A 16,549-nucleotide genomic window follows, 5' to 3' on the forward strand; every position below is an offset into this window, starting at 1 on the left:
GGAATACTAGTATAAGCATTCCATTAAAGACTTAAAAATTCTACACATTTTCTATAATGAATAAATCCGTGCTGGAATCAGAACGAAGGATCAAACTTAAATTTAGATAAAGTTAACTCAGATATACAATGGGATATTATAATACGGATTTCAATTCGCAAACAGTAAAACTTCTTTCTTTTTTTGGTACGCAGATTTTTTTTCACTGAATATTCTACGAAATAATCCTTAGCAGAAATCAGAAGTACGTAGAAAATCTTGCAGAATAATTGTAGGGATACATTAATAGTAGTTTCAAAATGATGCCAATAACAAACTGACAAATAATTTTGTGTGGAATATCAACTGCGTAAAGAATAAATATTGCGTATTCTTGTAATCTGTTATGCGACAAAATTTAAATAATAATAACTCTTGAAAATTGAATTGTAAAATAATTGCACGTTGCTTGCAATTCAGAAATCCCTGCTAGGACTTAAGTTGTCTTCATGAACATAAGATGAAATTAAACATCTTTAAGAGACTTTACGTTGTTTAACTAAAGAAATTATAAGGAGGTAAAAGGATGAAGGAGTTTTAGTTTCAACCAGCATTTGAAAACGAAACCTATGAATGAGCAAGATGTAACTATTATCAGGAATAAGTAATATCAGATTTTCCACGAAATGTTGATCTTTGAACGTCAAAATTGAGAATACACTTATTGTGATTTGAAAATAACATTCTGAAATTACAATTGTAATATTTTGTTCGATGACCTGCCAGTTTTCCGGCAACACAATAATTCCGTCGCTTATGTAGTTTCTAGTCAAAAACTTATGACACGTGGTTTTCATAGGACTCTTTCGAAACTAACTTAACATCAATCAGTGAGTTTCACAAAGACTCAAACAAATTATAGTCTGATGGTGCTAGGTCCAGGCTATATGACAAATTTATTAAAATTTCCCAACCAAGTTCTCTCAATTTCTGACGGGTCATTAAAGATGTATGCAGTCTGACTTTGTAAGCGTGGAATAAGGTACCCTTTCTAATTAATCAGTTTCGGCCGTTTCTTTTGAATTGCTAGGTACATTCGCGCTAACTGCCGACAGTACGAGTCCGAGTCTATCGTTCTGATGCATGAAGCCCTTCCAATCCCATCAAACGCACAGCATAACCTTCCAGGGCCTGGGCTTTGCCACAAACTGTGGCGCTTCTCTTCACTTTACAACAATCTTTATCGCACATTGTTGGTGTACGTTACCCACTTTTTATTATTCGTGATTAACCACTTACGGAAGGGCTCAAGGTGGATACGTTTCAGCCGAGATTTATACATAGAAATTCAATCAAGTATTCTGTTTTTGAGTCAGATCGTGTGGTAGTGGCACCCAAACGTCGAACTTCCTTTTATAGCATGCTTTCTTTATATACTTTAACACGGCTTGGTGATGAATGTTTAGATCCTTTTGATGATATCATGACTGCTTACACGCCGGTCTTGCTAGACTTTTGCCAGAATAGCATCCATTTTTGCTGTGATTTGTTATCCACTGCGAGGAGCATTTTGAATATCGAAATTTCTACAACGAAGGCGACTGAACCATGTTTTGACTTTGCTTTCGATAATGTATCTTGTCCATAAACAGCACTTTTTTTTCTGCGCATCATTTAGGTCTTTATCGAAATAAAATTTGAAAAATGTAGCACAGTTTTCCAGAAAACTCCCTCATCTTCAGGACGTAATATCTTACATTTGACTATAAGAATTTTAACAGTTTTTGCATATTTACTAGCTATAAGGACTATCCCAGAAATAAAGTTACTACTAGAAAATACATCAGAACTCCACAGACGCTTCAGTAGTATCTCATAGATGGCTCTGAACAAAGCCACATAACTGTAATTGAAATGCCACAGCATAGAGTCGTTCTGTGTATGGAAGTGAGCGGTCACGCCACGGATTAGCGAAGCGAAAATTAATTCTGCACAAATGGTGCACTCAGAAGGGACTTTCAATGCGAAGGATCGCAAAGGCGGTAAATGTGTCGTACTCTGGTGCCAGAAAAGTGATACTGAAGTTTGGAGAACATTATACTATTAAAGATTTAAAAGGAAGAGGACGAAAACCAGGTATGTCTACTAAAACTTTGGAGGGAAAATTCTACACATTTTGAAGACGAAAAGACATTTGTCAGTTCGTGAAGTAACCAAAAAGTTACTACCAAATCAAGAGTGCAACGGGTGAAGTCGAAACATAACATACGATCGTATCGAAAGCAAAAAAACACCAAAGCAGAGTGCAGAGCAGAAACAACGTTCTAAAACCCACGCTTGAAAACTTCATGACCTCCTAGTCACAAATCCGTCTCGATGCATTTTAATGGACGATGAAACATATGTCAAAATAGACACAAAAACATTGTCCGGGCCCCAGTTTTACACAGCAATGAAGCGTGAAGTGCTTCGTGATGCGGATAAGCTATACGGGTGTCAAAATTTGACGCCAAAATGCTAGTATGGCAAGCCATTTGTTCGTGTGGTCTCAGAAGTTCAACATTTTACGCGAATGGTACAATTGGAGGCGAGATTTATAGAAATGAGTGTATTGAGAAGCGTCTGCTGCCCTTGTATCATAAACACGAAATTTCCCCATTATTCTGACCAGATTTGGTCCGGCCCATTACGGCCTGCCACCACAGCACTACTAACCAGGAATCAGGTGTGTTTCGTGACGAAACAACTAAACCCACCAACGTTCCCCAACTTCGTCCCATCGAACGCTACTGGACAACTGTGAAGCGAATTCTCAGGAAGAAGGGTCGGGGTGTCACTAACCTCCAGCAATTCAAAGAAATGTGGAACAGTGCAGTCCGTACTATCAGTGAAACAACTATGCGCAACTTAATGCAAGGTATCAGAAGCAAAGTTCGAAAATTCTTTCGGGATTTTTTTTTCTTTTTCTTTAATAGGTTGTAATATGTGTTTGGTTCTAATGTTAAGGTCAAAAAGAACGCTGAGTTCCTAACTGCCCAATGATGCTACGATTCATGTAACGAGATTCGGAACACTAACGCAAGAAACTCTCTACATTTTTCTAGACTACCTGATATTAAGCACCGAAGATCGGAAAATAATCCATATTGTTGACTTATGCGTAAAATGATTAACTTATTCAGTATTAAATCTTTTTTAGTGTTAATATAAAATATGTTTACTGCAGTTTATTTCTAGGTTTTTCTAGTTTTTATTCGTAATATCTAATTTATTAATTTAAAATAATCTATACAAACCGTAAGGGCATTCTGTAACATCTCCTCTCGCGCTTCCTTGTTTGGTTCCTTCCGTGCATTCGTAAGTATTTCGTTTGCCTAGAAAACAAAATATAAAATACAGGACATAATGAACAACTAATTTATATACCATTCAGTTAAAAATCTGGTTGTACTAAATGTTTTCCTTTGGAGGATGAGATAACACATATCTTAAGAATATTACACAATAAATGCTACAAAGTGGCTAATGAATACGCAGAGCACTAGTCCTCAAAACTGATGCCTACAAGCAAACAGAACGGAAAGTTTGTTTATTTACATATTATGAAGAAACATGTAAACAAGAATTAAGGCTTCCGTTACACAACTATTTGGACCTGAGGCGGATCTCAGCAAGAACGGAGCGAAGTGAAGAGTATTGCTTTTCCTTTTAGTGGACACAGAATACACCAACAGCAAATTTTAACACATCGTACCTTCTCGAGAAAAGTGACACAAGTGAAAAAACCTAAAGGTCCAAGTTCGTATCCCTTGCGAGGAAAGTGACATAACACGAAATTTCTCATTTTTGTTCTAATACACTCTGATTTTGGGATAATTTTAAAGCTATATTTACAACACTTTTACACATAAAAGAAAGAAAGAAAAAAAACATTGTGATTATAAAATAACTTTAAAACAAGTTACGAGTTGTCATTTTTCTCGCGAGGGAAACGAAATTGGACCGTTAGGTTTTTAGACTTGTGTCACTTTTCTCGAGAAGGTGCGACATAATCTTTTACGGGCAGATTTCATAAAAAAGAAAAAATGTAAAACTATTTTGACAGTTGTCCGCCGAGCCTCTTAAAGTTTTATTCAAACCACTGTTTGGTTTTCTCGGAAATGATCTCAGGTATCTTCATGTCCAAGCTATGTGCCGCATGTCTTTAGAAATAATTTTCTTTCTTATGAGAAAAAAAATTCACATTTCTTAGAAATGTGCAGAAGAAAACGCATGCATTCAAAAAGATATTTTAAAGAAAATTTTAAAAATGAAAGTTATAATTAAAAAGGGAGATCTCGAAAACTTTCATCGCCAAATTCCAAGTTCCTTTTTCGTGAACTGTCACAGCAAAATTTACAACAAAAGAGCGAATTTTATACTTTATTAGCAACAGAACATAAATCTCTCACTGCGTTAGTTACTATAAATATGGCACAGTCCTAATGTTCATAGACATTAAACATTTTACACATAAACAAAGAACTAAATAAAAATAAGCCACGAAATATTTGAAATGTATATTCCAGCACTATTTCCCCCCTTAAGATACGCCGATGAATTAAAGTGAAATGGTAAAAACCCATGTCGATTCAAGTTTCAAATTCATTTAGACGGTTTTACCACTTTCTCATTTTGGCTGTTATAAAAAGAAAATGGGAAATTAAAATTAGTAGAAATTGATCATCTTCCCCTCCCTAAAATCGGAATATTCGAAAGTGCTGGGATGTCAACTTTCTCATATATCGAAGTGGCTTCTGAGATATATATTTTTGACATACTTTGAGCCCCTCTTCCTTTATAGGATACGCATTTTAACGAAAGTAAATGATACGGTTTCCTAACTACTGCAGATTTCCAAACTGCGTGAATTCAATATTAAAAGAGATTGATGACTTCTGGCTGCAATTGAAGTATCATACGAGAAATGGAACCTGTTGATCTGACGCTGAATCCATAGCAAAGATATCAGAAGGGAGTGTGTTCACCATTTTGCATGAACATTTGCTCATGAGAAAATTCTGCTCGATGTGGGTACCACATTTGCTCAGAGTCGACCACAAACAACAACACGATGATGATTCAGAGCGCTGTTTGGAGCTGTTTAAACGGAATAAAAGATTTTTTTTCCTGCGATATGTGGCAATGGATGAAACATGGACCCATCACTAAAATTTCAGTCAAATCGGCAGTCAGCTGAATAGACAGCAACAGGTGAAATCCGCCTAAGGCGACCAGAAACGCAAGTGTCAGCTGGTAAAGTTTTGGCCTCTGTATTTAGGATCTGCACGATATTTTATTCATCGACTACTTTGAAAAAGGAAGAACCATCAATAGTGAATATTACATAACGTGACTGGTGCGTATGAAGGAACAAACTGCAACAAAACGAACCCAAATGAAGAAACAAAAAGTGCTCTTACACCAAAACAATGCACCGTGTCACAAGTTCATCGCCGTACTTTCCAGAATTGGTTACCAGTGAATACTACCTATTTGCAGACCCAAAAAGAATTTTCTAAGGTAAGAAATTTGGCTCCAATAAAGAAGTGATTGCCGAAACTGAGGCCTATTTTGAAGCCAAACATAAGTCATTCTAAAAAAAAAAAAAAACTTGATATATTAGATAAGCGTTGAAATGAATATATTACTCTTAAAGGAGACTATGTTGATGAATAAAGTCGAATTTTGCCTAAAGTTATTATTTTTCTACGAACTTATTGAGTAATGTGTTCACTAACACAAAATTCCCAATCTCTTCGCGTATTTCATGCCTTATTTCTATTTAGTCCTTTGTTTACGTGTAAAATGTTTAATACTATGCATGTTAACGACTATGCCATATGTATTACTTACGTTGTATTTCTAATAAAGCATAAAATTCTTTATTTCTTCGTAAAATTTGCTGCGTGTTTGTCACGTTTGCGAGAAAGGAACTTGGAATTTGGTGATAAAAATTTAAAGTTTAAAGATTTCTTTTTTAATTATAACTTGCTTACTTTTTATTTTATTTTATTTTAAAATATGTTTTCGGAAATATGTGTTTTCTTCTGCACATTTCGAAGAAGATTATGAAATTTTCACTCATAAGAAGCAGTTATTTCTATTGATGTGATTCTAAAGAAAAAAATCTGGACATGAATGTATCTCAATACTATTGATAGCACTATTTTCTATTTTAAGTGACAATACAATCAGTACAGTCAGTAAATAAATAAAGTTTAAAATGTTGAAAACATCACCTACCTTCGAGCACACAGCATCTTCATTTCTATACAGGTTAGGACACACTTGCCGTAATCTTGCACTAATGGAACTGACAGATGCGTTATCAGCAAGGTAACTGAAATAAAAAGTTTGTTTTTTTTTTAAACCTTTTCATTCTAACTATAAATTACTTCTTGTTAGTTTGCATACCAATGCAACATTTTTTTATTTTGTTAAACCACTTTTCACTTTGAATACAAGTGTAAACTATAATCCATTCTGGAATTTAGACAGATTTGGAGTCTAGCATCTCTTTCAACACTGAAGCTAACACGTGAACCTACAGCTTGAGATCCAAACCACATTTGCTCCCACCTGGAATGGAACACGTGTCTCCCGCGCCAAAGGCGCGAACGCTAACCATATAACCAGAAGGGAGTTCGGGATTTAAATTAATATTCTCACAATACATACTTGTCAACAAATACCCCTAACTGGATATGTTAGTTAACCCATATTTCGGATGTATCCTAACATCCATTTACCAGATAAAATTTAGAAATATGCTCCGTTCACTCCCTTGATTACACTGTTATCCAGGTAGACGAAGTTAACAGTTACAAAAAAAAATAACGTTCTAAGAATATATATATATATATATATATATACACAGTGAAATCTTCCTTAACGGATACCTCTATAATACGGACAGATTTGCTTGTCCCGATAAAAATACATGTTTTCTTACGGAACAAAACGCTCCCTTTTACGGACACTTTCAGATACGGACGCAGACAGGTTTTTTTTTTTTTTCTCTCTCTCTCAAACGTTTCAATAACCTCTTTATAACGGACAGGAATTATTCCCGATTCTGCGATACATTACAGTAGACAGAAAAGTCTTTTCTCCACAAGTGTATCTATCATGACTTCATAAGTCTAGACCTGGTGAACCATCAAACAGAACAGCTTCAAGCTGAACTTGAAATTCTTCCTTTTTGTGCCCACAATAAATTGCTTTCTGGTGGAAATTCTAGAAAACCTTCAATAAGCAACAACACTCACACAGGGTCAGTCGTATGGCCAAGAATTCTATGTAAAAGATCTTCCTTTCCTAACAAATTTAGTCTTTTTTCCTCTGAGCCTTGCATTTTCCCCGACAATTTCATAGATAACAAAACAAACATTGTTTGTTTTACATTTTCAACGAGCAATTTTTTTTTTTTTGGGGGGGGGGGAGAAGCAACATTTTTCTTTTACTTATGATGCTGGAACAAGTCTGGGTTCGAGTTTTCCCGGCTTCCTTTTTCACTTTCTCTAAGAGGATATTCTTTGTGATTGGGACTGGGTCAATAAACATATGCACTCCCAATAACTTGCCCTTTCATCCATTCCGCCAACGAAGATACCGCGCCAGTACACACACATGTTTCTTCCGCAACCATACTGAGGATTCTCAGAGGACACTTGCTAATGAGTTTTAATACCCTTGTAGAGGAAAAAGCATGACTTTTTCGCTATATATATATATATATATATATATATATATATATATAAAAGCCGGTTAGTTGGTTCCTAACGCATCTTTTGAGAAGGTTCTGAGAATCTGAAATAAACGAAAAACCCTTTCCCTCGGCTTTCCCCTACAAGCATTATCTTTTGCAGTATACGAATATAACAACATTCCCCAGCAACATTATTATTTAACAGAAATGAATTTTTCCTTTATCCCTCCCAGTAATTCAAATACGTACTAAATAAGAGTATTTTTATATTGAATTTTACGTATTTACACTCTTACATAGTGTATTTACTGTATATTACTGCATACAATTACCGTTGTGAGCAATTAAATTTCTGTAACCTCTCTGTGACGGACAAAAATTCATGTTCTAATGGTGTCCGTTATTCAGAGGTTTGACTATATATATATATACAAAGAGAGAGAGAGAGAGATCACATTAATTCTATATTAAACCATATTCTTAATTCTATATTAAACCGATAGAGCTATTTTTGTCTCTTTACCTCAATATCACGTATCTTAAGTCGATTGGTGACGTCCTTTAGGTGACGACTTGGTTCTCATTTTTTTTAAAAGGGATAATTTGTAACTTTTTTAAAATTAGCATGTGATATTCGTTTAGCGGTAGGAATATTTGTTTGTTTTTGTTTTCTTGCTCCTTTAGCACGTAGAAAAATTTCAGTTCGATAAGTCATATTGTTCAGGTGATGACTTGACTAAAAATACGTTTAAACGTGTTAAAATTTAAGAAAATTTAATAATAAACAAAAAATTTATGTCAATGTTTTCCTCTTGTTTTACGGTAACAATTACCAAAAGAGGCAGTGAAAGGCTTTTTAAAAATATCAATGCCTGCATCACGCACGAGAAATCACCAATAATTATAATCCACTGGCGAGGAGGAAGGGAGTGATGTAGTAAAGTTAAAGGTTGAAGTGTACGCAAAGCTTATGCAAATCATAATTCATTTTTGTGTTTGTTTTTATTTTTTAAAATTTTTAAGAAGTAAATTTTCAAGAAGGAAATACTTTTGCAGCTCTTCGCTTATTTCTAAACTGTAGTAATTACATATTTAAAAATAACCCAGAACTCACCACGAGTAGGTGACTGCAAATGGATATGGCTCAGTTGGAGATGTGAAATCCGGAATATAAACTTCTAGATGAAATTAACAGAACACATGTTTCAGTTTTCGAAAATCTGTCTTCTAAAAGGGCAGTATCCTTAGTATCCCAATTTCCCTTTCCTTTATACAGGGTGTTTCAAAACAACACTGACAACGTTCGGGACGTGATTCCTAACACCAAGGTAAGATAAAAAGTATAGACCAACCTAAGTGCAAAAATGCTTCCTTTCGGAGTTATAGGCTGCCAAAAACATGAAAAAACTAACTTTAAAGATATATAGTTCTATAACTATAGGACCTACTGTAGTCGGGTCAAGACTTCACTTAGGAACTTATATGTGCCCTATCCGTATATATATATATATATATATATATATATATATATATATATATATATATATATATATATATTTAAAGAATCCTACGGTACTAACGCAACAATTTTTATTTATTGAGTCGGTTTGGCTACGGGCATATAACTTGAACTACTCACCCACTTCCTCTTTAAAACTTATTGCGTTAATACCTTAGAATTCTGAAATATGGGTATTTGGATAGAGCACATACTAGTTCTTAAGTGAAGTCTTGACCCGACTACGGTAAGTCCCATAGTTTTGGAGCTATGGACCTTAAAGTTAATTTTTTTCATTTTTGATACCCTTTAACTCCGAAAGGAAGCATTTGTGCACCCAAGTTGCTTTATACTTTGTCTTATCTTGATGTTAGGAATCACATCCCAAATGTTGTCGGTGTTATTTTGAAACACCTTATATATAAACCAAATTTATAGATATGAAATTCGGTATATTACCTCTTAATAATAGAATACATGTTTCAGCAATTTCAAAATATCAAAATTTCCATTTATTTATTTATTTAAGAAAGTACCCAATGTGAAGATTAGCATAAGTTTATATGGAAATCGGTTCATAAACTCTTAAGTAAAAATTAGTGAATCTGTATTTCAGCGTCTGTGAAAAGTCCGCGTCTAAGTGAGGATAGGGGGTTCATTTCTATAATATTCAAATTTTTCTTTAATTATTCACGAAATGACGAGTATGAAGGCTCTCTTAATTAGTAGTAACTAACGTTGATTACCCGCTTCGCTAAGTTGAAATAAAAGCTTTAAATACACAATTCCTTATGTTATGTGTTTGGTAAAAATTAAATATTACTATTGTGGGATGAATTTGGATCTAAACAGCATCGGAAGTGTCACTCTTCATCTCAGCGACCTCGAAAACTATGGATTCGACACTACTATCCATTTCATAAACATAAGCCCCTGACTTCGCAGTGCTGCCATGACGTTTACTCGAAACTTATATGACATTGTCACACCTCGTTGGAATTGTTGGAATGTTGTCTTTTCAATACTTAAGACAAAAATTTTCTTTGTGCTGTGTAGTAATAAAAAAAGAGGAATTAATGAAAAAAAAGCGTATTTTATAGTACTTTTTTTTTGGTAAATCAATGTTTATAGGACTATATCTCGGAAAGGAGATCACGTAAAATGATTTCCTGTGCACGATATGTAGGTGCATCTATTTATTACCTGTAAGTTCTGAAAATTTCATTACTCAACACGTAGTAATTTTTTTGTTATTCAGTAAAAAGTGAGACATCATTATCTCTAAACTACTGCGGTGTATTATCAATCTGGAGAAAAAAAAAAAAAACTTTTAGAAAGTTCTCAAAGTAACTTTTTCAACCAAAGTGTTTTGGTTTGTTTTAAAAGATAAACTGGCAAATATGACATTATGATTTTCTCTGCTCTGCGCCCTTCGCTGTCGCAGTTTACGTTCCCATATTTTCCTGGCGCGTATGCACTCTCAGCCCGACGAGTATTTAAACTTGTCACGTACACTGTCCGGGACTTTTTAGAGGTATTTTTGAAATTTCATATCTCTACAGATTTTTAATCAATTTCTTAGAAATTAACGGAATATACAGTAAACGTACCAATTGTTCAAAATTAGAAAAACGAACTGTTTATTTTGTTTGGATTTGCATATGATGGTCTTCGAAAATTTGTTGCTTTGTCAGTTTTATTTTTACTTACCGCACGCAGTACAAAATAGACTTGCACAGAAACAAATGCACTCACAAAGTTTATGTTATGATACAATCTTAGTTGATATGTAATATTGAGTTTACACTTCACAAAGAATCTATTTTCAGATCTAGGAGTCCTAATACTTCTCTTTAGTGTTGTACATTTCGAAGCACTTTCCCATGCAAAACCCAACTTCATATATCAGACAATAAATTCTAATATAACTTCCTTTCACCGTGCGGATGCTACGCACTTTTCATCTCCTTTGTCCTACTCTATTAGGATTTGCGAATATTGGGAAAACTCGGAATGGGTAATGGCTCCTTGCTACCACCCTTCCACCGGGTGAATACTGGGATAATCCCTTACTTCAATGCCTGCTGAGTGCAGCAGTTTTTCTGCTACGTTCGCATAAAAAGTTTGAAGTGCGATATTTTTTCATGCTTTCTTCCTGTACAGTACGTGAGGATTGACATGTGATATGTCAAACAGCAGACAAAAAACAACTTCTTTCACCATTTGACAGACATACTAATAAGTCTTGCGTAGTTGATTTGTAAAAATCTCGTAAAACTGGCTTCAGTACAAAGCACATGTGAATAATTAGTGTAAAAATTATCTTATTTTTAACTGAAGTAACACGCTTTCACTTAGAAAACAAAGATTTTTGTTTTAGTAATTTTTCTTTATCTCAATCTGCTGTTTTGCTTATTGATTTATTTATTTCTCTACTATTCACGGCGGGAGCTCATGTGGTTTGGATTCCTCGTTAATCAGTACGTCCACGTCTCATATAGCCTCGCTCCTAACGGGGCGTTAAACTCAAAATCAACTCAACATTTTTTACTATACAACTTCATCGGTAAAAACAGCTGAAACACTTATTATGGGGAATATTCTGTAGATAGCCCAGCATTCTGATTAATTCCCGGGACACCACTATAGAGGGGTTTTGCGTTTACTTGAATTTTATCGCTCCACGCTACATCAGAATCTGCCTTCGAATAGGAACAACGCAGAGTTTTTAACTTGTTCACTCCCGGATACGCCACTGTGCACAGAATAATTAATGTCATTATTATGCATTACTATCTAACTCATAACCGTCTGAGTCGGAGTCATTTATCAGTTCTGCAATTTCATTATCGCTCAAAATTTTGCCTCTTCTTTCTGTAATACCGCCAATCGTAGAAGGAATATCCATAGTTTTTTTTTTTTCATTAAAAAAGCACGAGAAATACTCAGGAAAAATATAAATGCACGTTCGCCCGTCTCACTCTAATGAATACACATGATGTGAGTCATCGGTGCAAATCTATCTTCAACATTTTTTTTTTGGGGGGGGGGGGTAGGACCGTTCCCATATTTTTTTAAGCGATGTTCAAAATATTTATGAAGTTGAAAAACAATGCTGTGGAGAAACAGGGGAGCAGAGTTGCATTCAACATTGGGAGGTGGGCAGATATGAGGCTTATTCTGGGAGGTTGGGGGAGATGAGAATCATATTACGGTAGATGAATCTGATTTCTGAGGTGAACCTGTTGTTTATTATACAAAAGTGACGTCAATTTCATCTGACTTTCCTTTCTGGCACTCGGACACAAATTATCATATTTCTCCCCAAGAAACAAATTTCAAATCAGATTTTTAGGGGGACAGTCCCCCCAGTTCCAAGATTGAGGGGACATGTCTCCCTCAACCCCCATCTCGGGATTTGTGTCAGTGATGTGAGTGCATGTTTAAGTTTTTGCGGAAATGAAATGTTGAAAACGTAATCAGTGCGACGTGATTACACACAAAAACAGCCCTCCTCCTCTACATATTGCATAGTTTTCTTTCGTTGAAAGACACCAAAGGACCCATGTTTCTCTAATACATTCGGCAGGGGAATTGATCACAGAACAACTTGGGTGAACACGTGATTGTCAAGGATATATTTCGTTTTTCCCTTTAACATGTTCGTAAGCTGGAAAGTGTGTATACTGATAAATCTTGAGGTGGAAAATGAAACCATTGTTAATAAGTGTCCAGAAAGATGGATCAATAAGCAGCGCAGGAGCAGCGATGAATCAATAAGTGACAAAAGTGAATGAGGTTAAGTCGATTAAGAGATGAGTTTTGAGTGTGTTACTTCAAAGTTTTATTTCGATTGCATTAAGATACGTACATGCATTGTTATTATTTTTAAGATGTTACGAAAGGTTATGAGATCTTAAATACTTTTTTCCCCCATTACGTTCTTCTTATGAAGTAGGCTTCGCGCTGCAAGCTTTCTGAACGCGACAACACAGCCCAACAGCGTTGTCGCACTCCCAGTTACTGTACTGTATGCTACTTCTTCATATAAGCGCGGATAATTTAAAGACTGGGCTGCAACATGGCTCTCCATTTAACGCATACAATATGTTGGAATACACATTCAAAAAATACTCTACCAACTAAACTCTTTTTCGTTAAAAGTTTCAAATATTTGGAACACTAGAGTTCCAAATTTTCGAACTGTGTTTTGTACGTTTCTCTACCTACCACGGCAAAGTAGATCAGAGCGTCATACATTTATTTTAGTTACACAAAAAGTATCCAGTGATGAAAATTGAACTTTTCGCAACTTACAGTTAATGGATGCATCTACATACTGTACACAGGAAATTATTTTATGTAATCTCCTTTCCGAGATAATGTCCTATAAACATTGATTTACCAAAGTACTATAAAATTCGCACTTTTTCATTAATTCCTTTTTTTCTCACTACACAGTACAAACAAAATTTGCATGTTTTAAGTATTGAAAAGACAACATTCCACAATTTAAACGAGGTGCGATAATGCCATATAAGTTTTGAGTGAACGTCACGACATCACCGCGAAGTCAGAGGCCTATCATTATGAAATGGATAGTAATATCGGTCATTTTCGATCATTTTTAAATCCCTCACCCCTTGCTCTCTGTGTGGAGAGATGAAAAGGTAGAATTACAGGTACTAGGGCAACAATAACTAGAATTGGAATAAGCTATCTAAAGCAATTGGTAACATGAAGATAATGGTATAGTGTAGCATATGTGTGGTTCTTTGATCGGTCTTCATTGAACCATATTTGCTCTTATTTCTGTATCAAGGTTCACCGAAGCATGACTAATTGTATCGACACAATTATATTGACTATTTATTATAACTTACCTATTGATAATACTATTAATCAATGCCTGACACATATCTTGTCCATTGAGAATGAGGTCCTTAAATGTTATCGTTGTTAGATGGTTTTGTAGGTCCTGTAAAATTGGTAACAGAATTATTACACAAAATAAAACAAAGTAATAAATATTTAATAACAGCTCAAAATTGTTAAATATTATATTCTATATTTAATTTTATGTTCTAAGTACACGTTTCAACATGGCGTTCATAAGTACTTCATAAATTCCTTAAAAATTGTTATTTTTACTATTTTCTTACTCTTCCTATCTTTGCTTACCTGAAGGATAAGCGGAAGTGTTTAAATATAATTCCGTTAAGCGATTCATCAGCTGAGGAAAGCCAGAAGTAAGATTAAGATAAATTAAATCAGAAAACGGGCTCAATTATCAACAATTTATCTGACTTCAAATTCAGTCTACTTAGTAAACACATAAACCTACCGAAATGTATTTCTTCAATTAAGAAATTTGCTTGATCAATTAATAAGCCTGAAATCAAAGTGCCCTTCTAACAAATTTGTCATTCTGTTTTGAGATATCACTCACTCAGAACTAAAAATTAAAATATCAGTGAGTGGTTTTAGTGACTGTTGAACTTTTATAATTATTTGATATGCATCGCTTCATTAAGTAATGTAGAATTTGTTGTTTAGTACCGGAAAATAAAACTAAATTTGCCACGAGTACTTCTATATCGTCCGCATCATTATATATATTATAATGTCCTTTGGTAGAGTCAATAATAATCCGGGGATAGCCCTTTAATATTTTTTTTAAAAATAAATCTCTATGGAATAATTACGAAGTTTCTTTGTAAAAATACAAAATAAGTGTTTCAATATTAGTCCTCAGCACGCGTAACGTGGCTTTAGTTGATGAAGGTTGCAAGGTATGTATAGGTGACTCGTTTGCCCAATGAAGCCTCCAGGGTTTTATAAGGTAATCTCCACAACTATGGGAGACTGTTTATACGGATTCTCCCGCCAGGAATCGAACCCGGGTCTCCATGCCAAAGACGCCTACACTAACCGCTTAGCGATGGAGTTCAACACTTTTTACGTATGTCTGTGACTTCGCAAACTTGCTTTCATAGGAACTTTTCAGAAGTAGACCATTTAAAATGTTGTTCAAGAATATACGCTCGTTCTCTAAATGCTTACGAAAAAAGTTGACATACTTCACGTGTTATTACGTTCCGAAATCCTAAAGTGTATTACAAAGTACTTTTTCTTCATAATTTATATGTGAGTGTCGTAAAGAAAACACAATCCTTCATCGAAAACCTTCTGCGAAGCTGTGTCGCCTTTGAAACGATATGAGTCATTCTTTCTCCCGCTACTAGCAAGTCTTTCCTCCTCACCCACTTTCTGCATATGGAATGCGCCAAACCACCATAGAACTGAAGAGCTTCACCCTCCCGCCAACATCATCTCTTCTCTCGTCACAGGTCGCAAGGATGTAGGTACAAAAGCACGTTTTTTCTGTCATATTAAAAGTGTGATTACCTCGTACGTAAAGCCAAGTATTTAAAGGACTGTTCTCTGAGATAGACCAGCGCGAGAAAGAGCCAAGCCAGAATACGTGAACAGGAAGTAACATTAAGCACCATGAGTTACACTGATATCAAATTTTCAGGGTTGCAGACTCTGTATTTTAAAAAACTAAAATGTTTGTTCGGACGCTCCTTATTCCTATCCTGGATTAATTGTCCGTAACTATGTTTTTTATTAATTATTTTTTGTATTAATTGGGAAGGAACATGGCTTTGTGACTACATTACAGTCACCCCTGAATGACAGTTTATCGAATACATATATATTTGAGTGTTTTCACTACTTCTTTTTAGAAACTTATTCTACCTTACTAAACCTAGTTGTAACTTGAGGTATTACATTTCGTAAGTTGTTGTGTTACCTTATCCAATGTTCCTGTAACAATATGAAACTGGTGTTCACAAATAACCTTCCACATACCAAGAACTTCACACGTATGTATAATGAATACTTTTATAGCATCTAAGGATTGTTTTTCTCTCATTTGAGCTTCTTGATCAAGAGTGCGTGGAGTAGACGGGGACACGTGAGCACCTCTTGTTTGTGAAGTACTAAGAAAAAAAATTAAAAACATTATAATCAAATTATTATTTTCTTTCTTTTAGTAAATCACGTTTAGAAAGTAAAGAAGATAAAACTTATTAGTATCTACAAAGAATAAGTCTACTTAAATTCTACAATTTTATAAGTGTTGAACGGAAAAAAAAAAAAGAAGTCCAAAGATCAGACAATCGTCAGATTTCAATGAGCTGAAAAAATGAAACAAATGAACGTAGTTTCTCATGCGTAGTTGTGAACCTGAAAAACTACAAAGTGGTCCGGAAGTGGGTGTAGCCCCTCACCCCTTAGTTTCACCAGTATAGTGT

At 34.9% G+C, this 16,549-nt stretch overlaps 1 protein-coding gene across 1 annotated transcript in view; it reads right to left on the reverse strand.

Annotated features, from left to right (window-relative positions):
• The window catches only part of Nup154 (nuclear pore complex protein Nup154), a gene marked incomplete at its 5' end in the record, with an annotated part of 133,831 nt that overhangs the window by 69,084 nt on the left and 48,198 nt on the right, over window positions 1-16,549 (reverse strand). Inside the window, 4 exon segments of the mRNA XM_081764995.1 lie at window positions 3,276-3,353; window positions 6,265-6,361; window positions 14,111-14,205; window positions 16,045-16,234. Coding sequence (XP_081621121.1) covers window positions 3,276-3,353; window positions 6,265-6,361; window positions 14,111-14,205; window positions 16,045-16,234 — 460 coding nt within the window.

This window comes from Thermobia domestica, chromosome 7, assembly GCF_964235325.1.
Source record: "Thermobia domestica chromosome 7, izTheDome1.hap1.1, whole genome shotgun sequence".
Lineage (NCBI taxonomy): Eukaryota > Metazoa > Arthropoda > Insecta > Zygentoma > Lepismatidae > Thermobia > Thermobia domestica.